A 24,537-nucleotide genomic window follows, 5' to 3' on the forward strand; every position below is an offset into this window, starting at 1 on the left:
GCGAGTGATGACTTCATTGCTGATATCAAGAACATTTTTACTGGCTTGCCACAGTGTTGGAACATACAAGCGTTCTCAACGCAGGCATCCTTTGTTGCTGCCGTCTCCAGTTGCCTAGTTCGTTGTTCCGTCTCATCAGATTTTTTGTCGACTGTAAAAAAGAGGCCAAGGCAGTGTTGCCACCTTGTAGACAAACTAATTAGTGCATTAAAAACCTCAAGGCGCATCTGCAAGCTACACTCTTAAAAATAAAGGGGCTTCAAAAGGTTCTTCACAGCGATGCCATAGAAGAACCATTTTTGGTTCCACAAAGAACCATTCAGTCAAAGGTTCTTTAAAGAACCATCTCTTTCTTACCTTTTTATAATCTGAAGAACCTTTTTCACCACAAAGAACCTTTTGTAAAACAGAAAGGTTCTTCAGATGTTAAAGGTTCTTTATGGAACCATTTAGACAAAAAGATTCTTCTATGGCATCGTGAAGCACCTTTATTTTTAAGAGTGTAGCTGAGCATGCATATACTGTGTATGGAGATAGAATTGTTGCTTAATTCCAAATAAATAGATTATGATCCGTAAATAAATGTAAAGAGATTAACAAACATTAAACATATTGACAAATAAATAGAATGAGATCCACAAATATATCTTAAAGCTTCACAAACATGAATTAAATTCACAAATAAATAAATTGAGATTTGCAAATAAAAAAAACATATTCACAAATATATATTTATGTCACAACCACAACTTTACCTGGCATTTATTTGTGAATCGCGTCCTGTGCATTTGTAGTTAGCTGCACGCATTTGCGAATTGTGAAACATTTCTTGCATCAAGACGTGCTGACAATCCACAAATACATGGACTCCACCCACCGTCTACTCAAGCCAATCAGATAACAGCCACATTTCGCTGACCAATCGTAGCACGATCTCGCTATAGCCAATCACGATTTGCTTTACAATCAGGACGGTCTCGTCCTGAGATAACTTTATTCACCTGCATGGGCTCAAATAGGTAATATAAGGGCCATACAATGGGTACAGTAAAAGATGTTTAAAATTGGATTTCGTTAGACCAGTAGACTTTGTATCATGCCAAGTGTAACGGAGGCCAGCGAGTAGGTGCTGTGCAGATTTTGTTAATCTCTTTACATTTATTTGTGGATCAATCTATTTATTTGGAATTAAGAAACAATTCTATCTCCATACATATACCATACGCGCTGTTACTATGCACGTATTGTGCTGATGATGATGACATTTGCGTCAGTAAACCGAAGTACTTGAGGCTTTTACATTTTTTTTAATTACTTACAAAAACAGAAATGTATAGGTATGGGAGTTTTTTTCCTTAATACACTGGCGGATTTTATATTTATTACTATTACTATTATTATACATACATAGGCCTACAACAAGAAACAAGTGAAAAATACACTACACAATAAACAAGGCTACACAAAGAAAAACCTTAAAGGCAGGCTACATTCTCCGAAAACAAGTCCTAATATTTAGTGTTGTTTCTCAAGTGAATTTGTTTAAATAATTTTTAGATATTTTACTGGAAAGTGGAAACCAAAAAATATACTTAGTACACAATAAAAAAAAATTACAGACAGCTGTGGTTGCCAGAACTTCACCATAAAAAATATGGTAGCAACATTTCAGGTTTTATAGACATAACTTAAATTCACAATAAAATACCGTATTTCATTAACTGATGTAATATTAATAAAGCAACATATTGAAGTACTAATATCTGTTTTGAACCATTGTAATGCAATGATAACCACCAAAAACTGGTGGTGATGAGAAAGTCACATGATGAACCAAAGCTCATCACAAACAGCATTTCTACGAGCTGAGGGCAATATTTATATATAGAAGGTGCACAGTGTCATTCACACAAACACTAAACCCCATCACGATGACACACTTGATACTGAAATAATGCAATAAACATTAATTTAACAACATTAGATGTAAGATTAAATGCTAATGTACACAACTAATAAGAAAAAACTAAGAAACGTTATTTCAACAAAAAAACTTCAAATATGAAGTGTCATGCAGGGAATTCTGGGAGTGTCAATTTATAGTTTGTCACTATAAATTATGCAATTACTTTGTCTTTCACTTCCAAAAAACCCCCCGTATTTTTAACAGTATTTTACTTAATTACGCAATTACATTTATTTACCGAATATAGTATGGAAACTTACTGTTAACCAGTTAACAGGTTTTTACTGTAGCATTTTACAGTCTTTTACTGTTAAAATCACAATAATTTTTTACAGTGTAGGGTTTGGCAACCATAAGGTTGCTGGTTTTAGTCTCAAGAATAATCTTTCTGCTTCATGAACACGAGACTCACTCCAGAGCGATTGTTATGGTAATGTACTGATTGCATGGATAAAATCATCTTATACATGCACTTAATAAATGATTATTTACTGATAAGCACATAAACAAAGGATAGAACAGTAAACATATATGCAAAGATATATATATTACAATCACATCAGCAAAAACTGTTAAATATACCTTGTATGTAGACATCAAAGAACATGTATCATTGACGAACTACAAGCTGTGTTGGTATAAGCTCATAGGAGATGCTGCAGCAATCTCATATTACATTAGCTCCGAGGACACAATAAATTAACAGCTTATTTTGTTCTCACACAAAGCTACATCAAATGGAGCACTTTAATGCCACTGCTGTAGTACTGTACAGTCTGGATCTTGCCAGTTCCTGCTCATTATATATATATATTATAATTTAACAGTTTTTTGTCTTTTTGCAATATATAGAAATACCACCACTGTGACAGCATGCAAGAGCTACAATAGTGCAATATTATTCCCATAGTTTCACTTTCTCAAACATACCATCAAATCCATCCTCAGTCTTGTCAGTCCAGGATTCTTCCCCAAAAACCCCTCACAAGTCTTTGATCAAAGAATCAACCGATGAAGAAAAATGAACAGTTGAATTACTATAAAATATAGAGCTTTAATTTATTAGTTAGCAACAGCAAGAGGGGAAAGAAAATCATTTACACAATTATCACAGTAACACCACCTGTGCATTTAGTCTCAAACTGATGACAAAACAAAAACACAAACATTTCTAAAGATACATCTTAAAAATACCAAGAAATTGTACAACCATTTCTCTCAATGTAAGACACTGCTTCATACTGGTTTTTGGGGCCATGTGGCACTTTGCAGGAAAAGTAACAATACCATCAACTCTTGAGGAAACAGTCATCATTGTAAGGTGAATAGTTGCCCTCTGTTTTGCCTGTGTATGCCACGCAGAGGAAGACCATCAGCCTTCTGTCCAACACTGACCTGACCATAAAAATATATGAACAGAAAGAATTGCAACGTAGCTATGTTTAATTTCGTTATTACCGTACCACTACATAAATCATGCACACAATGAAAAGCCAGCTTCCCAAGACCTCGAGTAGTTTAAACCTGTGATACAGTGTGAACACATTTTGAAAATGAATGTAGACTTTTGTCATATATCAGGATGTCTCTTTTATAATAGGCTATTGCAGCCTTCACCAGTTTATCTAAATGAATTTTTAGGCTAGGAGTCATAATTAGCTGAATCTCACAAAACAGTACCAGATTATATTTCACCCCTATATATATATATATATATATATGAAGAGTTAATTTGCAAATAACCTATAAACGCCACTTTTTTAAAAAATTAGCTGATTGCCGTGAATTATTCTCCACATATAGCGCGATCTGAACCCTAGCTAGCTGAGAGGAGTTTCGTCAAAGCTGACAAAGTGATCGAGGAAGGATAATTTCGACGAACTTGATGAACCTGTGATATCTTCTTCAGGACGAAAAAGGAAAATAAAAGCTGAAACGTTTCCACTGAACCTTGCAAAAGCAGCGAGCTACAATGGTGAGGGAAAAGCTCTGTGTATTGCGTGTAATCACATCCATACGGTTTATGATCACAACAACAACAACAACGTTTGTCAGGCATCTGCACTGTCATCTGAGGAGATTGCAAAGATTAAACCAGTGTTTTTTTAAACTCTAAAACATGCCCCATAAACCATAAAAACAAACCTGTGTGTGTGTGTGTGTGTGTGTGTGTGTGTGTAGCTTAAAAATAGGTTCTTGTTTTGGGGGAAATTTGATTACCGGTAAGCCATTCATTTAAATCATTGTTTTTATATAATTTATGGGGGGGAAATTATGGATTAAATTTAAATTAATGGAAATGTATGGATTTATGGAAAAGAAAAAAAAACTTTTTAAAGGGTGAAATATGACCAAGACATGCTTTCCCATTTGTGCATTCATGGCATCATCACGCTGCGAGTTGTTTTGTGCTTTTAGTCTTTTCAAAACTGGCATAACAAAAACAATATAAGCTTAGAACCCTCATTACTTGATTGAGTCCAGTCACAAAATAAATTTGTGCCATGAAACTTGATTACCTTAAACATTTGTGCAACGAAAACATATGTGTGTGCATATAGAGTGCCATTAGGAAGACAATATGAGCTGGTGTATCATTGTAACCAATGAGGGACCAGAATGCACTTAGGGGTGGGACTAGTGGTGAGGAGCATTATGATGTCAGCGTCTCCTGCCCTGCCTTTTCCAAATGTCTTTCTGTGTGAAGAGTCCAAGGGGGAAGATTCGTTCCCAGGCGCTCTTTCCTTAACCATCTCAGTTCAACATAGTTCATGGTCTACAAGTTTATGTCTATCTATATATATATATATATATATATACACACACACACACACACACACACACACACACACACACACGAGCCGTCAATGCCCAGAAGATGGAAATTGGAGATTTCTCTTGTTCTGTTTGTAGTTGTGACAATAAAAATAATATTACAATAATATTTGCCCGTTAGGTACTTATACACAAAGAGCATTCATTTTTCTATTTAAGTACAAAGAAATCCACAGAATGGTACTATATACAACCTACAATAAATACTGTGTACGATATCATCTCTATCTGTTAAAAGGGAATTCCGTTTGTTGCTTGCAAAGTTCTGTTTCGTTTGATGGAAGTTGTTCTTTTTTTCCCCCAGGTTTTACTCTTTTAGAAGTTTTTCCTATAGGACCAGGGGGCGGAAACCCCCTCATGTCTCCTCTTCATCCCCGTGATGTCTGCGATTCCGCGGTTTCTTCTGTTCCTTCAGCTCTTTGAGGTCTTGGGCCTTGATGACCCCCGTCAGCGGGTCTCCGTACTGCCAATAGTCCTGGCAGTACTGGTTTATGAGGCCCATCTCAGGCTGACTGAGGATAGTCAGAAGGTCTTTGTATTGTCCGGCACTGGGGGTCCAGGTGCTGGATTGGAGCGAAGAAGCCGCCGGACGGCCCGTTTCCACCAGGATGTTGTTGACGGCCTGGTTGGTCAAGACCACCAGCTGAAGTTTGACCAAGGTGTGCCTGAAGTTCTTCTCTGTGGCTGTGCAGACGTAGATGCCAGAGTCTGAGGACTGGAGGGAACGCAGTAGTAAGCCTTGATCGGTCTTCAACACGCGCCCATCGGTACGGACCTGAAGAAACGCACACAAAAACAACAATGATTAATAAAACAGTCAACTTTGGATGTATCATTGAGACTGCTTATTTATTTATTACTTTTGCACTGATATCAAAATTATGGTTGCCGATACCAATAATCAGTCATTATTTTTATGATATAGCTGATATATATATATATATATATATATATATATATTACAATTACATAAAAACGATGTGTAAATATACTATACTTTAGTATTTTATGTAATTATACTTATTATAAATATTATTTATTCATTATAAATTTAATTCTATAATTATTAATTTACAATTTAAGTTTTTACTACATACTATATATAATTATTAACAAAAACATATATGTAAAATATTTAATTTATATTATAATTTAAATTATATATATACACACACACACACACACACACACATACATTACATATATACAGTGGTGTGAAAAAGTGTTGGCCCCCTTCCTGATTTCTTATTTTTTTTGCATGTTTGTCACACTTTAATGTTTCAGATCATCAAACAAATTTAAATATTAGTAAAACATAACACAAGTGAACACAACATGCAGTTTTTAAATGAAGGTTTTTATTATTAAGGGAAAACAAAATCCAAAACTACATGGCCCTGTGTGAAAAAGTGTTTGCCCCCTAAACCTAATAACTGGTTGGGCCACCCATTTGTGTGATGATCTGAAACAAAGTGTGACAAACATGCAAAAAAATAAGTAAATATACAAAGTAAATATGTATGTGTGTGTGTGTGTGTGTGTGTGTGTGTGTGTGTGTATAAAAGGTAATTATACCATGTACAAAAATATTTAAAAAATAATTATTTTTAAATTTATATATTTTTATTTTTACAGTTTTTTTTAAAGAAAATATATATTTTTTTAAATAATCCTTCATGATATAGGCATCCAGCATCTGTCTAAAAAGGATGATGCTGAATTAAAAAAATGCAAATATTGGCTCATCCCATCATGGTCACTGGCATATTGTGCATCTATACTATTTACTTATGCATGTATATGTACATGTGTCCTCACCTCTCTCCTTCTATCGCTGTTGTCCCGGTGGAGATGCCATTTAATGGCAGCGTGGGGTGATCTGGCCTGGCACTCCAAAAACGTGCTGCTGCCCTCTACCCCATACTGCACCGTCTCCAGAGTGTTCTTATTAGCTGGACAACAAGAACAACACGTCCATTAACACAGCACTTGAGCGAGAATGAGAGCTGGCCATGAACTATTAGAGCAGAGCCAGTAGAGCGAAAGTCATGTCAGTCAAACTACAGTAATGTAAATAAACTTAACACTACCAAAATTCAGATCAGAGCAGAATGAGGCTTTCTGCTAACAGCTCATTATGGTTGTACAAAGAAAGCATGACTGTATTTTACACATATGCTTAATTTCTATAAACAAATTTGACAAAGCAAATAAAACTGTTGATAAATGTGTCATGATATGAAAACAAGTATTAGCAGTGAATGATTTATCAATTAATTAATTGTGCATACAACGGACATATTTACTTTAGAAGTGAAAAAAACTAAACAAATCAAAACAGACAGGACTAAACCTACTTATTGATATTATACATAATAAATATATTTACAAATATTAATTGTAGTAAAGTTAGACTAGTAGCTTACTGTTGGAATTGTACCCTCGGCACTGCCGTATGGGATTTCCGTATTTCACATCCTGTCGCCGACTGCGTCTGAAAGGAATATCACAAAATAAGAAATTAATTAAATTAATCCTATATCTGACAAAGTATGAAAATACTTCCAATACTTATTTCAATTCTCAGTTTCAACAAACACCGTTTAGGTTTTTTCAACTTAAACAATGTTGTACTGTGTACTTCTTGAGTAAATCACGCTGTGCATACAGCAGCCACACTAAAAATATGATGGTCGAACGGATGAACGCTGGCAGCCTGAACACATAATATTTACTGTACGTGTAAAGTTCAGTAGAGGAAGAAAGTTCAATATGTCTCTCTGGGATTTCATCTTTTTTTTTTTTTTTTGGTAAAAAACACCTTCCCGTTTCAGAATAAGAAAACTCACCCTTCACTATATACCATTCACTACATACAGAAACCTGCTCGTCTCAAACACTTTGGGATAAATTAAAATGAATGCATTTAGCAGACGCTTTTAAATTAAAACTGTGATTCGCCCTGAAATTGCCCAACGTGACTAAAGATCTTCAGTTGCAACATCTAATGAACAACATTTCCAGAAATTAGGAGGCTGTGACTGTAACTGAGGATCGAATTTTGGATCTTATTAATGTGCATTACATTATTTCCCATCAGTGTAAATATAAAGAACCAAATAAAGAAACAGGCCAGATTATTAAGAAATGATCGATAGAGAGAGATGGGGAACTGGATTCAGAGCTGCATTTCTCTCCGTCTAGAAAATACGGACTAACCACTAGGCTATTGCTCTGAAATCCCAGTTTAAAACTAAATGTGATCACACTGAACATAGCTGAAAGTGGTATGTATAAAGATGCTGACTAACACAGTGATGACACACTCCTGTGTAAATGTCATTCGGTTCTGAAGTGCTTTGGCATATTCACCTCTTCGGTGAGGCAGAGTACCGAGAGCAGGACTTGCCGTCCCACGCACAATAAGGGTCCCGGGCCAAACAGCAGTCTGCGCAGACCTCGCCATAGACGTCACACCTGTGCAGGGCCAGATGAGTCACACCAACCGCTGATGCTACATATAGTTGTTGCTGCAGCAAAACAAAAACATATTGTTATGCAGAGTGGCAGTCTTTTTTTATTCTCCCTTTAGAAATATAATTTGATCCTAAAACTTCCAAGGTACATTTTCTACCTTCAAACCACCTTGGAAAGAAGAAAACCCAACTGTCCCAGCTCTAATGTGATGAATTAAAGATGCAGACAGGTCTGTGCAGGTTTTGAACTGCAAATTTAAGCCTGTTCTGATAATTGACCTTTTTTTTTTTCTCCAGCGTTTAAAAACTTGACATTTCTGTTTTTAGGATCAGCTGTTTTAAATCAGCTTTTCTGGGAGAACTAGGGTTTAAATTACAGCCAAGAAATGATCCACATCTGCCAACAATCCCAATCATGATGAAAGAATAAAACACAATGAATGAAAATTGAACATTTTATCTTCATACATCTGTAAAATTGTTATCCCCATATGAAAGTGGCTTATGGATTACAGAGACCGATAGCAGCTGCACGTCTAGCTTAAGTAGGGTTATTGTTATCCTCTTCATGGGTTAGGCTATTCCTCCAGTATTTTATATAAAACATCAATGTTTGTGAACCGTGTTATCGGGTTTAGTGTACAGCAAATTCGTACCCGTTTTGAAGAAATCTTCATAGTTGTGATGGAAGTAGGGACCTGAAAGTGAAAGATTCAACTTTATTATACTGCATGACTCCTAAATAAAAAGCTTTTGTTTCTTAGGCAGCAAACCGTCATATTAGAATGATTTCTAAAGGATCACGTTACACTGAAGACACAAAAATTCCACTTTGCATCACAGGAATACATTTCATTTTAAAATATATTAAAACAGAAAAGAGTTACTTCAAATTGTAATAATATTTAACAGTATTCACGTTTTTATTGTGTTTTTGATCAAATAAATGCGGCCTTGGTAAGCATAAAATACTTCTTTAAAAAAACAAAAATCGAACTGATATAATAAAGTCAAGTAAATTAAACAGAAATGCAACGCACTAAACCAGCATAGCTCTGAGACAATGGTCAATTATACAATTTTGTGGCCAGTACTCAAAAATATTTGCTCACATTTGGCCAATCAGAATCAAGTTTTCCTAAGAGCATGTAATATTAAGAAGTTAGTGTGCAACAGGAGACCTAGGGTGCAGATCTCACCTGAAAGACCTCCACTTCCTCCAGCACTAGTTCCTCTGTCTGGAGGTCATCTCTGGGCAGGACGATCACCTTCTGTACTTTACCTCTGTCTGTAGACCAATAGAAAGACAGTCAGATTATTCACTGAGCCAACCACAATAATTAAACTGGCTCGTTCCAAGTGCACGTCCATCTTACAAGAGTCACAAAACATTCAAAGCACCATGATATTCCTTTGACAACTTTGTCTATTCCATTTTCCAAGCCATTCGTCTTTGCATCTTATGTCCTGATAAAATCTTGATTATTATCTTTCACTGAGTACTGAAACACTTGAGTTACTCTCGTTCTTTCTGTCCCATCTACCATGTAGACCCTTCACGTTTTCCATACACCATCACTTCCTTTATAATATCCCTCTTTTGTCTTTTGTTTTCACGGTATACTCATGTTTCAGCTCGGCTGTACTTTGTCAGGCTCTGTCTCTACTGAAAAACGGACGTATTTCAATGGCTGTGTCTGACCAAATTGCTAGCTGGATTTAAGCGTGCCCGTTGCATTCCTCTGTGCACGTCACCAGAGATTTATTGCAACCGGAGCAATACATCTAACCTGAGCTTTGAATGCAAGCGAGCGACTGCCGCTGAAAGCCAGGGACGTTCCTGTGAGTGCTTGTAGGTGCAATGGGCCACGCAGTGTTGATTTAAAAACCCATTAGCCTCTCAGCCTCACAAAGCAAGATAAGCAGACATAAAGGCATAACCTACAGCATGACAAGACCAAAAGAATGATGTCACTCTGACTCTTTAAGGTTAGAAGAAAGTTCGAAACGGAGACGAGAGTTAGGCAGATCAGCTGTTCTAGGTTGATGGATACTTATAACATGACCCTGCAGCCTTAAGGTGCTGCATTCACAGTTTTTATATCAAGAACAGAAAGATGGAAACACAAAACATCCATCTAAGTACAGCCAGATGCTTTCACCTCCTCTTATAAATGTACAGTACACCGAGAAGGAATGAAACTGACAATTTTTTCCCTTTATCCTGCAGCAGTTTCAGTGTCTCGATAATCGTCTAGCAAGTTAAAAACTTGGGAAAAAAAACTAAATTGATTCCTTTTTTTGAGACATGGTATATTATAAAAGTTAAAACCTTTACATACTGTCTGCATTAATCATAAAAATGCCATTAAACAGTTAGAGCATTAACTCTATTTTGGCACCCCCCAAAAATACTAAATCTGAAATTAAAACTAACAATAAATATCAACATTTATTTTTATATGACTATAAAAAAAGGTTTGAATTCAAATGAAAACTCAACTAAACTAAAAAGACAAATTGAAAATAATATAAATAAAAACCTGAAATAAAAACTAAATTAAAAATAAACTACAATAACCCTGTGCTATGCAATATATCTTATTTGAAGCTGTTTATATTTAATTGTGCATATTATATTGCACATAACAAAGAAAAACAATCTGAATATGTAAAAATCAGGCTAGTTTCCAAACTCACCTGTACCCAGGAAGAGCACTTCGTAGTTGCCGTCGGCTGCAGTCACCTGGTCCACAGTGATGGTGGTGAACTCATAGTCTACGTTGGTCCTGACCACCAGGGGGCGCTTGTGCACCGGATACACAGTATTGTACATGGTGGGATGGTTCCGCATGAAGTTGATGACCTCGTCAGGGTAGTCTTTCGTGGACTTCATGTTGGGGGTGAAAGTCCCACCAGGACACTAGCAAAAATGGGTGAAGGGGACCAACCTTAGCCAATGAGATCTCTGTATTCTCCTAATACAGTAGCACTAAAGGCTGACTTCCAAATGGTTAGATCTAAAGGCTAAACCCCACTTACAATTTGTGCTTTCAGCTTGGTTTTAACCTTCAACAGCAAGTCTAGATTAATATTTCTATACCAGTGTGCCAATAATTCATCTCATTTTTGGTATTTGGTTCATAAGAGGGTTAAACTCACTGTTCCTGGACGAGGGTAGGGGATTTTTCCAGTGTAGGCCACCCACTGATAATTGGGACCTTCTTTGTGAGCAAAAGGTCCATTGAACACCATCCGAATGTCCGCCATTGAGTAGACGCAGACCGCTGAGCCTTTGAATACAGAGCTGGGGGGAAAATATGACCGTTTTTGTTATGAAGTTCATATATAGAACTATTAATATATAAAGTGTGTAAAAGTGTACATGTGAAAAACAGATGCAAATGCAGTGGACAACTGCCCATGTTAAACAACCCCTTCCAGTATTTCCTACAGTTTCCAAATGGAGGAAGATATAGACATATTCAAACTCACCCAGACACAGAGAAGACCCCATAGATGACGGGATTTTTAGTGTCCTGCGTAGGCTGTATGTACACATCCCCTAAAAGACACAAACACAGAACAACATTGCAATGAAAAGGCTGGAGAACAGTTTGCTAATATTTGCAGTGCATAAATCAAGCGCATTTACTGAATCTTGGGACAAACTTCCTGTGACTCAGTTTCTCACTGCATTTCACTCACCATCTCTGAAGTAATGAGAATTTTTTTTTTTTTCAACTAATACTTCTATTTTTATTTTACATCAGTTTTCAATTAACGGTAAACTGGACAGTAAATAATGTGAAGGAGACAATCAAAGTTCAAAGAAAAGACATTGCACGTCATTACTATTATGAAACTTGCTGAGTTGGCTTGCATAAACACTTATGTGTGCATATGTGTGTAAGGGAATAAGTGTGTGTTTAAGGACCGCTGAAGTGCTCCACAGGGAGAACTCACAGGATGAGGATAGCAAAACATATGGTGGTTCCTATTGCCTCACACACATATCCTGCCAACCGTTATACAGTATCTGAGTGTAGCTGTATGTATAGCACAGGTAATGCATCATGTGCATATGGATCAAAGATATTGGCTTATAAGACAACCAAAAATTCATTCATAACTCATTCACAGTGATAGAAACTCATGATCTTATAAATGAAAAATTCACTTTGGTATATTGGTTAATGCACATTTTCCAGACACATTGAGGAGCTCATGTTGGATATACAGCTTCAAATTCAGCCTGCAACATGTCCCATCCCCTTAGTTTTCTTATGCTTTCTACTAATATCACTTTGAAGACTCTCTCTCTCTTGCCCGTGCCCGTGCCAATGCATTTGGCAACCTGAGGCAAATTTCTTCCCCTTTTCTCCTAAACAACAGGACAAATGCAGTTAATGGCATATATCTAAAGAGCATCAACAGGGATGAACACATACTTTTAAAATGACACATTTTTACAGAATTATTTTTTAACAAACATTTGGCCATCTGGGATGAATTTGCCAAATCCTTAAAGTCTTCAAACTGTTCAAACTCCCATAATCTCCTAAATGCAAAGCCAGAGTCTCATGAGCACAAGATAAATCTACACTATCACTCTCAAGAATACTGAACAGAAAATGCAGGAAATTTCATTGAGAACACGAAACAACATTTATTAACTTATGTGGCCTATTTCAAAGTGCAACAATAAACAATGGAAAACAATATAGGACGGTATTTGAATTGTAATGCATTAAGAATTGATTGGATTGCTCAAATCTATGCTATGATAGTAATGGTTAACATTATTTTTCCCCTCCCATGTGACCTTATAGAGAAAATCAATTATGATAAAGAACTATGACAATATCAGTTGTGCACATATATAAAACACATATATATATACACACACACACACACCCACACACACACACACATATACATACACACACTGTAGACTGAATGACATAGAATTCCATCTACATTCCATAGAATGTAAATGTGTAATTATGATCATTCTGACTGCTACTATGACAAGGTGTACTTAAGCACAACTCCATCTGTATTCTAATAAAAGCTTAATCCAGCTCATTAGTAGACTGCCACAACTCACACTGAACTACAGGTTTATTGCCTTATTAAAAATGCCCGGGCATCCCTCCTTCAACACACACAGCTAAATCCTCACTTCTCCAAGAGCCTGTGTAAACATCCTCCCCACTAATAAAGAGCCAAACGTGTTTATAAGAGTTGAGCGACTGTGCTCGGGAGCGCAAATCTGCTCTTTTAATATGAGCAACAGCAATAAATTCCAGCATTATCATAACCCGCCGTTTCCCTACATCACAGGGGCCAATTAGTCTGGAAATGACTACAAGTGCGAGAGAGACACCCTTAGTGGACCCGGCATTCCTGTCGGTCCACCTGATCCGTCCACAGGGCATGGCCTTCTCTCTGGACGTCATCCGAACTCCCTTCAAGTCTCCCCGCAGCTCATGGCACATCTCCCACATCAGCCTTCCCAAAAGAGCCTTTTGTTTGGAAAAAAGAGGGTGGATTTCTGTAACAGCTCCAAATCAGCCATTATCCATCTCTCCATATGGACAAGGGGGGGAATCTGGTGCCATATGGCAGGGAGGGTGAGGTATGTCACCTGGCCTGGTGTAAATGCAGACCTGGAGGCCCACGTTAGGGGATCCAGGATGTTGTGGGTGGATGGAGGGTTTGCATGTGGTTTTGTAGTAGGGTGTGGGCGACATTGGACAGGGCCACTGAAACCTGACTAATCAGGAGAAGATCTTTCTCATTCACACACAGCTAATGTGATCCCTGACTGGCCTCCGGCCAACGCAAACCACTTTAAGAGCTGAAATGAGGCCTTTCAACTGACGACTTTATCTGTTGGAGATGAACAGAGTGAGACTTACTGAGCTCGTCGAAATGTGTTTCAATCCCATCAGCTCCTGGGACTGAGCAGATGAGACGGGCTTTCAGGAAGGTGCTCCACTTGTTGACCAAGCAGCAGTGACCGCCATCATCGTTCTGTAAACACACACACGTTGAGAGCCATTGGTTTGAGTTGAAATCAAAGAGAGGTGAAATAGCTGTATTTAATTCATGGCAAGCCCCTCCACAGCAGGAGAGAAGGGAACAAACAGCCAGGAAAAGTTAGCTGTGAGAAGACAAGATTGCAAATAGTGTCTGGTCTGATTCACAAAACACACCCATCTGGTCTGATTGCCGGCCAATTTTAGGGAGGGGTGGTTGAGGGATCCTGATTTATCATCTGAGTTCAATCACAACCTATTCGTTTGGCGGTATGAAAGGAAAGTTCACCCAAAAATAAAAAAGCTGTAATTACTTATTCATCATTTTGTTGTTCCAAAACGGGTTCACTTACGGTACTTCTGTGGAACACAAATATGATTTTCCCATACAATTGTACTACAGTAAATGGGGACTGGACCTTTTAAGCTTCAAAAAGGACACAAACATCATAACAGCATCAAAGTAGTCTGTAAACTAGATGTTAACCGCTGGGAAATTAAAAACCAGAGGGCAGATTCACAAAATCTTATTATTAAAAAAGAATTTAAGACATTTCTTAAGATACATTCTAAAATGTTTGTAAGAATGTTTCTATGAAGTACTTATTATTTCTAATAAGTGCTCAGATATTTTCTTTAGGAACTTTTTCTTTTCTTATGATTGTATGGTGTACGTGCTAATCAACTGAATAAAAAATTAAATAAAAACTTTTTGCTTTGCCAGCATATTATATCATATCAATAATTAGTATTCAAACTGTTTTTGTTGCAACAGGCTTGATGAGAATCAATAAATTCATTAGACATCAAATTTTGGGGAATTTAAGACAAGTTGGAGGTTATCCTAACTTTCAGCGGTTATTTACAGTGATTCTTAAGAACAACTTTTTTCAGGCATTCAAATTCTTCTTAAGATTTGTCTTTAAGAAATGTTTTTGTAAATAGAAATCATTCTTAATTTTATTCTCAAGTGAGAACTTAAGAAGAAAATAGGAGTTAGGAAGAATTTAATTCTTTTTTTAATTTAAATATTTATTTTTGCCTTTATTATGATAGGACAGCAAGTTTACAGGAAGCAAAAACAGATTAACAACTTTAACAGATGCAGCTAAATTAGTTATATTCGACAAACTGTATACATGATATGAACGATCATACCCTAGGCTCCCTGCGTGTTTCATCTTTGATCGCATGACTCATTGTTATTAATAGAAGCTAAAAATCTTTGCGAGTGGGTGGATGGTGACCAGATGGCTTCAGATGTGAGATGCAGAATGGCTGGTTCTCCGGAGGGTGATCCATAAAGCCCTGATCGCAGGGGTGTGTTTGCGTGCTAGGTCACCACATGACCCCGACTCATAAACAAAGACCTGGGGGGGCCGCGCAACAGAGACCACGCACTCTTATAAACACACCCCTAAACACAAAACAGAAAGCGGATAAACACAAAAACCCAGCCACCCACACAAACACACATGTACTGTCATATACCACCATGTGGTTCCACATATGAAACAGCTCAAACACATGCATGTTACAAAAAATACACAAACCCTTTCAATATCTATAATGCTTGCTGAAAACTCAGCTTTGCCTTCGCATGAATAAATTACATTTTAATATATATTGAAATAGAAAACAATTCTTTTTAAATTGTAATAATTTCACAATTTTACAGTTTTTACTGTATTTTTGGTCAAATATGTGCAGCCTTAAGAGACTTAAAAAAATCTTACAAATCTAAAAATTTTATTGACCACAAACTTCTGAATGCTAGTGTAAAATCACATTTACAGTCATATGGACTACTTATGATGCTTTTTTTGGTCCATATTTAGCTTAACATTTCTAAAAAATCTAAAGTTATTTTATCCATTTATGTGGGTTTGTAAGGAACTTTCAGAATATATCCCTGCCAAGTACAGCTAAACATTAACACACCCACAAACTTACATTAAGCCCAAGAAGATGCACCACAAACCCCTGAGTTTACCCCTGTGGCTCAAGCCTGCCGTTCCATGTTTGTTTTCATTGCCCTGCTCAATTTGCAGTTGTGGTCTGGTGCTATTTTCATTAAGACCTTGTGGTTAAGCTCCACATTTGGGACAAATCGCTGTGGTGCTAGTGAATAAGCTATCTTTTCCATAGCGCGCTCTGGTGAAGAAACTCAGAACGGCTGACCTGACAGTTTAAAAGGTCACAGGTTCAGGGGTCACATGGATAGAGAGAAGTATTGTAAGCAGGGAGGTCAAATATGTGTGGATTTCGGCACGTCAGCGGCAAGCAAACAGAAACGCCACAGTCAAATATCCACAAACCATGGCTTGCTCGCTCTAGGCTGTAGCTGGAATCTCGTTCAGAAATGCTGAACGATACGGAATGTCTCAAATTTCATATTCATCACATCATATTTTAGGTCAGAACTTTTAGCTCACCAGGCAGATTCGGCTGATGCGTGACTGTGATTTGGGGCTCTGGCCCATCTCAGAAGACTTCTCGCGGAAGAAAAAATAGAGTTTGTCATCGTTTTTTTCATTGCTGTCAGGGATAAGGTGCACATGGACAAATGAGGGGTCTAAGAAAATGAAAGAGACATGCAATGTCATTTTACATTTGCACAATTAAACATTTATAAGCCTTTTCATAGAAACATTTGTGAAACTATTAGGACTATTTAAGTAACCTGCACAAAGACAATTAAAATGGAGAAAAACAGCATCAAATAGCAAGAAAATAAAAAAACTTTTCTTGTGCATACGTTTTAATTGAGATAAATTGGCTCATTTTTGATCATTAAATGAATGGTGGGCTAGGTTTAAAATATAAAAATAAAATCAAAAAAATAAAAACCACCTATGTCAGCTTATTTACCATTCAGCCATCTTGAGTTGTATTGGTCAGTACGCATGATTGTGTTTTTCCCCAAAGTTCGGAAAATAGCAGAGTCTGTCCCCATGAAATCAATATACACCCCTGCGTACAATTCTCCATCTAAGGTTTAGAAAAACAGAGATAAAAAGAGAAAGTCAGAATGTAAGTATCTGTGAATGTAAAAGAATAATACATTTGATTTATGAGCTTTTATTTTCCATAATGAAACATCGGCCACACCCGTGATGATGGATTATTACCAGGTGATTCATCAAGGCACAGAAAATGAGCATTTAACTGATCAACTGTTCAACTTACAGAGACCATCAGTCAAGAAAAGTTTTTTTTTTTTTTCATAAGTATACTGTATATGATTTTTTCAATTTGACCAATAATTCTCAGATAAAATATTATTGTTAATGCTTAAATTATGTATATGTTAATAATTTGTTACTCATTTGTAAGTCGCTTTGGATAAAAGCGTCTGATAAATGACTAAATAAATAAAAATAAATAATTTGACACTAACACTGTACAATGATATACAGCTTGGCTTGATGGCATCTGCCAACTTACATTACACACTGCACAAGATTAATGCCCACTGGGTTTCACATGCCCTGGTCATTATGCATGTGCATGTGAGGGGTTATTATTGCCTCTGGAGGAATTTGTTCCTTGTTAAGTAGTGTGGAGGTCAAGTGTGTGTGTGTGTGTGTGTGTGTGTGTGTGGGTATGTGTGAGTGTGAGTGTGAGTGTGCAGAACCCAGTTGCAGGCCATTTGAGCAGGTGTCTCAGCGTGTAGTTGGCAGAGGCCATGGCTGTTAAGGAGGGGCCAGGCGGAGCGCTGTCATGAGCCACTCATGATTAATTCCCTCTTGGAGGAATCCAGGACATAGGGCCTGCCCATTTTTGCCCACACTTGCTTCTGTGTACAGCGGGAGATACGAGTTCAGTCGGAGGGGTTTGTAGAGGAAGCGCACTGGATGTAGAATGAGTTTGTTGACAGTCTATTTGCTCTGCCGGCGGCGGTTTTTCCAATGGCAGATCAAAATTGTTGATTCTTAGGGGACGTCTAGGTGCCAACCTGTCAGAACGCCTTGTAAATTCAACCAAACAACTCTAATATATGAGGTGGTAGTTAAATACAACCAGACAGGCAAGCACTAAAGCGTTCTTTCAACGAATAGCAAGCCAAATTGTTTGCAAAAGCTTCCTTGTCATGTTTGTTTGTGGCTTTTGAGGTCGCACTTCATGTAAGACTGTGATCAATTGTTTTACTGGCTTAGCTAAGTGGTTTTACTAAGCTGTGCTGATTAGATGGTTTAGCCGGTTATTTTCCTAGTCAAGGGTTTTGCTGAATTACCTGCTGTGTAAGACCTGCTAAATTGGGGCTTTGTGCTGTTTTTTGGTCTTGGCTGATGACGGGCTAGTTTGGGGATTGTTTAGTCAGGAAAAAGCTAATTTACAACAAATTTGACATACAACAATCAACATACTGCAGATTTCCAAATCCTAACAAACTTATGGTTTTAAAATGTTTAAATGTTAAATCATCAAGCTTTTATTTTGCCAGAGTCGACAGTCAGTTCAGACGTGCTTATCATTACAAGTTTGGGAAGATGGTTGTGCATGTCGCATTTTTAATTTAACCCTCATCCGTCCCTCGGGTCATTTAGACCCAAAATGTCTTGGAAAAAATTCTAAAAATCGTGAATTGATCTGGGGCAAGATTTCTTTACTTCGTTCACACTTGCACCGGGAATACACAAAACAAAATTTGAGTGGATTCGAGGAGTTTAAATGGGTGCAATAAAAAAAAGTAACAAAAGTGTCCCTCGCGGTCATTTTGGCCCGCATAGGAATGAATGGAATTTACAAGAAAACTGCATTTTTCATTACATTTGATTTTTTTTAATATATACAATATCTGAGACAATGCAGTAAAGATTTATACCCAAACGAAGGGCTGAGACTACAGAACATCCCCAATGCAGAAAAAAACTCACATAAACACACACACACGCACACACACATGCACAAACACACACATGGTACACACACTCTCATAGAACATTGTAATATTTTTCATGTTTCTGCTGGGATATGACTATCATTTTTCAATTTTTTTTTACTTAACACAATTAGATTTGAGTGATGTGGTGGAGACCAATGAGTTTATATCATTTATATTTTTAAAAATATATTATATATTTATTTCATATTTATGAAATTGTATGAACATGCATACATTTAGGTTATAATTTAGTTAGAATTATTATTATTTATTTTTTTTACAAAATTTGGATTTTGTAATGTTTCAATATATATTTTAATCCATAAACAACCAAATTGAAGCTTTAAGATTATCTAATTTATCATGTTTCATTTGTTTTGCTCATTTAAAAATCTATAGGCCCCTCTAGTGGCTGTAACCATAAAATGCCATTTTATGTAATTTTTCCCCACCAGATGGCATCAGAGACACTCAGTGACTCAATTCCAAGGCCATCTGTTGGTTTTTGATGAAACAGGACTGATGACAGGTCTTTCTTTGTTGTTTTGTTTGGTGAAATAATGTACAAAAACTGCTTATTTGCTTATGTTTTCTTAAAAATATCCAGAATAAAAAGGTAAATATGATAAAAAAATCACCCAAAAATAATAGAAAAACCTACATAATTTTTTTTATTAAATGTTCCAATATAAGCTTTCTGGACCAAAAATAAAATTAGTGTCATTTTTGGCCTTGGGGTCATTTTGACCCGCGAGGGACACTTTTGTTATAGGTTCGGGAGGGACGGATGAGGGTTAACTATACAAGTGAGCCAAAATCCCAGAGTTTTCATGGATGGAGTTTAATCGAGTCAGTCTGAGACACTAAAAACACTACTTGCTCACATGTAAGATATCGCTTCACTCTGAAACACACAGAATATATATTTATTTAATTAAACCGCAGCCTTTGTGATTTGATAATCACATTAAGCAGTATCACAATTTTGGTTTTATTTCGATGCAGCCCTATTCCTATTGAAACTCCTTTTGTTTCAGACCTAATATAGCTACAATGAGCCTAATAAATTAGCAAGGCCATCTCTTCCTCAACATTATCCTGTGAATATGGACTATAGTTAGCCTATCTAAATGTGAAAAGCTTTTCCCCTCAAGCACTATTCTGACACGACCCATTACAAATGATCAATAAACCGTTGAGTTTGCTAGTGCATGAAGACTCACAGTGAGAAGCATCATTAGAGGACTTGTTAAAACACAACACTGCCATCTGAATTCTCCATTAAGAGTTACTCAGAAATCATGGTTTGGACTTTTCCAGTAAAACACAAACAATAATGCAGTGATTTCTCTATTTAATTCAATTTAACTGTCACTAAGTAAAGAAATGACCATCTCAAGAGAAAATACCAAGTTGCTTCATGCTTGCAGGAAAAGCCTGTCACTTTTTTGGGCAATAGCTGTGCAATAAGTCTTCTAAAGCGACTTTGAATAGTAACGAAAGTGAATGCTCACAAGCATAAGCAGTGCCTTTCTTTTTTTTTTTTTAGTAGGACAAGCACAAAAGAATGCACCATGTGATACATTCAACATCCAACTCTTCATCGAAGTGGAAATATGTTTCCACAGTTTTGAATGGAATTGCTGAAGGGACTTACTAATCAAAGCTGAGACACTGTCCAGTTTTGGATCATATGGGCACTTTCCCTTCCCAGAATCCTCCTTGCCGGGCTCCAGATGGAAGATATATTCCTGAAAGGAAAATTGAAAGCAAAGATTAGATCTCTCTGTCTTACGATCAATTCTACAGAAATGCTTTGCATAGGTCCTCAAATCCCTATAAAACATGACATGGATTTAGTCAACAGCGTTAGGCATGTGATGACAAAGACTATGATGCACAGCTGGTAAGAGAAAAGCAATAGCGCAAAATAGGGTATATGTCGAACATTACTTGACCAAACCCGGAAAACAGGTCTCATTGCTTCCGCTTGTCAGAGAACATGTTAACGGCCATATTAAATAATAGCGATATCTATGGACTTTTAAGATAATCAGTTAAACTAGCTAGCTGTTTTTATTGTTGACGTTTATATCTAAATGTGAAAAGAATAAAAATAAAAAAAACTTTTAGATATCAGTCCGCATATGTGATCGACATTGGTTATGATAATCTTTGGTATCTACTTTGAAGGCATCTCGAGTAAAACGGCTTCATATTTAACTAAGCATACGCAAAACGCTTGAACCGGAAGCGACGAAACCCGATTAACAGAATACGGAAGTCTGTTGCGCATAACCCCTATTCACGAATCTCAAAGATAGATCCCAGAATACAATGTGTAGATAAAAAGTTTCACTATCCAAACTTCTCTGCTTGTAAAAAATATATTATATATTTATTTCATATTTATGAAATTGTATGAACATGCATACATTTAGGTTATAATTTAGTTAGAATTATTATTATTTATTTTTTTTACAAAATTTGGATTTTGTAATGTTTCAATATATATTTTAATCCATAAACAACCAAATTGAAGCTTTAAGATTATCTAATTTATCATGTTTCATTTGTTTTGCTCATTTAAAAATCTATAGGCCCCTCTAGTGGCTGTAACCATAAAATGCCATTTTATGTAATTTTTCCCCACCAGATGGCATCAGAGACACTCAGTGACTCAATTCCAAGGCCATCTGTTGGTTTTTGATGAAACAGGACTGATGACAGGTCTTTCTTTGTTGTTTTGTTTGGTGAAATAATGTACAAAAACTGCTTATTTGCTTATGTTTTCTTAAAAATATCCAGAATAAAAAGGTAAATATGATTAAAAAAAATCACCCCAAAATAATAGAAAAACCTACATAATTTTTTTTATTAAATGTTCCAATATAAGCTTTCTGGACCAAAAATAAAATTAGTGTCATTTTTGGCCTTGGGGTCATTTTGACCCGCGAGGGACACTTTTGTTATAGGTTCGGGAGGGACGGATGAGGGTTAACTATACAAGTGAGCCAAAATCCCAGAGTTTTCATGGATGGAGTTTAATCGAGTCAGTCTGAGACACTAAAAACACTACTTGCTCACATGTAAGATATCGCTTCACTCTGAAACACACAGAATATATATTTATTTAATTAAACCGCAGCCTTTGTGATTTGATAATCACATTAAGCAGTATCACAATTTTGGTTTTATTTCGATGCAGCCCTATTCCTATTGAAACTCCTTTTGTTTCAGACCTAATATAGCTACAATGAGCCTAATAAATTAGCAAGGCCATCTCTTCCTCAACATTATAATCGCTTCACTCTGAAACACACAGAATATATATTTATTTAATTAAACCGCAGCCTTTGTGATTTGATAATCACATTAAGCAGTATCACAATTTTGGTTTTATTTCGATGCAGCCCTATTCCTATTGAAACTCCTTTTGTTTCAGACCTAATATAGCTACAATGAGCCTAATAAATTAGCAAGGCCATCTCTTCCTCAACATTATCCTGTGAATATGGACTATAGTTAGCCTATCTAAATGTGAAAAGCTTTTCCCCTCAAGCACTATTCTGACACGACCCATTACAAATGATCAATAAACCGTTGAGTTTGCTAGTGCATGAAGACTCACAGTGAGAAGCATCATTAGAGGACTTGTTAAAACACAACACTGCCATCTGAATTCTCCATTAAGAGTTACTCAGAAATCATGGTTTGGACTTTTCCAGTAAAACACAAACAATAATGCAGTGATTTCTCTATTTAATTCAATTTAACTGTCACTAAGTAAAGAAATGACCATCTCAAGAGAAAATACCAAGTTGCTTCATGCTTGCAGGAAAAGCCTGTCACTTTTTTGGGCAATAGCTGTGCAATAAGTCTTCTAAAGCGACTTTGAATAGTAACGAAAGTGAATGCTCACAAGCATAAGCAGTGCCTTTCTTTTTTTTTTTTTAGTAGGACAAGCACAAAAGAATGCACCATGTGATACATTCAACATCCAACTCTTCATCGAAGTGGAAATATGTTTCCACAGTTTTGAATGGAATTGCTGAAGGGACTTACTAATCAAAGCTGAGACACTGTTCAGTTTTGGATCATATGGGCACTTTCCCTTCCCAGAATCCTCCTTGCCGGGCTCCAGATGGAAGATATATTCCTGAAAGGAAAATTGAAAGCAAAGATTAGATCTCTCTGTCTTACGATCAATTCTACAGAAATGCTTTGCATAGGTCCTCAAATCCCTATAAAACATGACATGGATTTAGTCAACAGCGTTAGGCATGTGATGACAAAGACTATGATGCACAGCTGGTAAGAGAAAAGCAATAGCGCAAAATAGGGTATATGTCGAACATTACTTGACCAAACCCGGAAAACAGGTCTCATTGCTTCCGCTTGTCAGAGAACATGTTAACGGCCGTATTAAATAATAGCTATATCTATGGACTTTTAAGATAATCAGTTAAACTAGCTAGCTGTTTTTATTGTTGACGTTTATATCTAAATGTGAAAAGAATAAAAATAAAAAAAACTTTTAGATATCAGTCCGCATATGTGATCGACATTGGTTATGATAATCTTTGGTATCTACTTTGAAGGCATCTCGAGTAAAACGGCTTCATATTTAACTAAGCATACGCAAAACGCTTGAACCGGAAGCGACGAAACCCGATTAACAGAATACGGAAGTCTGTTGCGCATAACCCCTATTCACGAATCTCAAAGATAGATCCCAGAATACAATGTGTAGATAAAAAGTTTCACTATCCAAACTTCTCTGCTTGTACATAGCCTCCATGCTCCTGCTAACACCCGTCTAATCCTGCATTGTGAGCGTGGCGAAATGGCTTACTGACACAAACCCGTCCCAGAATCCCTCAGGCATCATGTAGAAACACTGATTGACAGGTATTTGAATGTGCGATTTAGGAACTGCCACGAGCATGTGCTGACATGCCCTGAAGACTCGCCATGAGCCAGATCCATAGCTTTCTAACCTGAGATTTTCCTCTACAGTCACAGGAGACAGAGGAGTGCAAGACATTTCTAATCTTATAGATCAACATTAATTTAAAGGAGAGCGGAACGGCTGTCAAAATATTCAGAGTTGTCCAGCATTAACAGATTTTCATTTCACCCATTATTAAATCCAACAGAAATAAACAGATCCTGCAGGGTTGCTTTAAATGAGAAATTACAAATTTGCTATAGATACCATATTTTCTTCTGTTTGACAGATGTGATATGGGGCATTGAATGGAAATTATTATATACTATATTAATAATTATTATAATTATATACAAAAATTGCTAAATTTTGTGAGA

The 24,537-nt window shown here is 36.7% G+C and overlaps 1 protein-coding gene across 3 annotated transcripts in view; it reads right to left on the reverse strand.

Annotated features, from left to right (window-relative positions):
• Positions 1-5,005: 5,005 nt before the first annotated feature.
• Positions 5,006-24,537, reverse strand: part of LOC107572222 (semaphorin-3F-like) — a 67,417-nt gene continuing 47,885 nt past the window's right edge. For 2 of the 3 annotated variants that reach the window (XM_016258652.1, XM_016258651.1), the window contains 13 exons: positions 23,275-23,368; positions 17,193-17,312; positions 16,757-16,896; positions 14,202-14,316; positions 11,773-11,842; positions 11,440-11,584; positions 10,978-11,200; positions 9,477-9,565; positions 8,934-8,975; positions 8,174-8,331; positions 7,228-7,295; positions 6,620-6,753; positions 5,006-5,576 (listed from right to left, as the gene is read on the reverse strand). In XM_016258652.1, coding sequence (XP_016114138.1) covers positions 5,157-5,576; positions 6,620-6,753; positions 7,228-7,295; positions 8,174-8,331; positions 8,934-8,975; positions 9,477-9,565; positions 10,978-11,200; positions 11,440-11,584; positions 11,773-11,842; positions 14,202-14,316; positions 16,757-16,896; positions 17,193-17,312; positions 23,275-23,368 — 1,818 coding nt within the window. In that variant the 3' untranslated portion in view covers positions 5,006-5,156. Of the gene's footprint in view, positions 5,577-6,619; positions 6,754-7,227; positions 7,296-8,173; positions 8,332-8,933; positions 8,976-9,476; positions 9,566-10,977; positions 11,201-11,439; positions 11,585-11,772; positions 11,843-14,201; positions 14,317-16,756; positions 16,897-17,192; positions 17,313-20,866; positions 21,190-23,274; positions 23,369-24,537 lie in introns of those variants that run through there. The other variant, XM_016258653.1, reaches the window with a different exon arrangement.

This window comes from Sinocyclocheilus grahami, unplaced genomic scaffold, assembly GCF_001515645.1.
Source record: "Sinocyclocheilus grahami isolate Dianchi unplaced genomic scaffold, SAMN03320097.WGS_v1.1 scaffold1719.1, whole genome shotgun sequence".
Classification (NCBI taxonomy): Eukaryota; Metazoa; Chordata; class Actinopteri; order Cypriniformes; family Cyprinidae; genus Sinocyclocheilus; species Sinocyclocheilus grahami.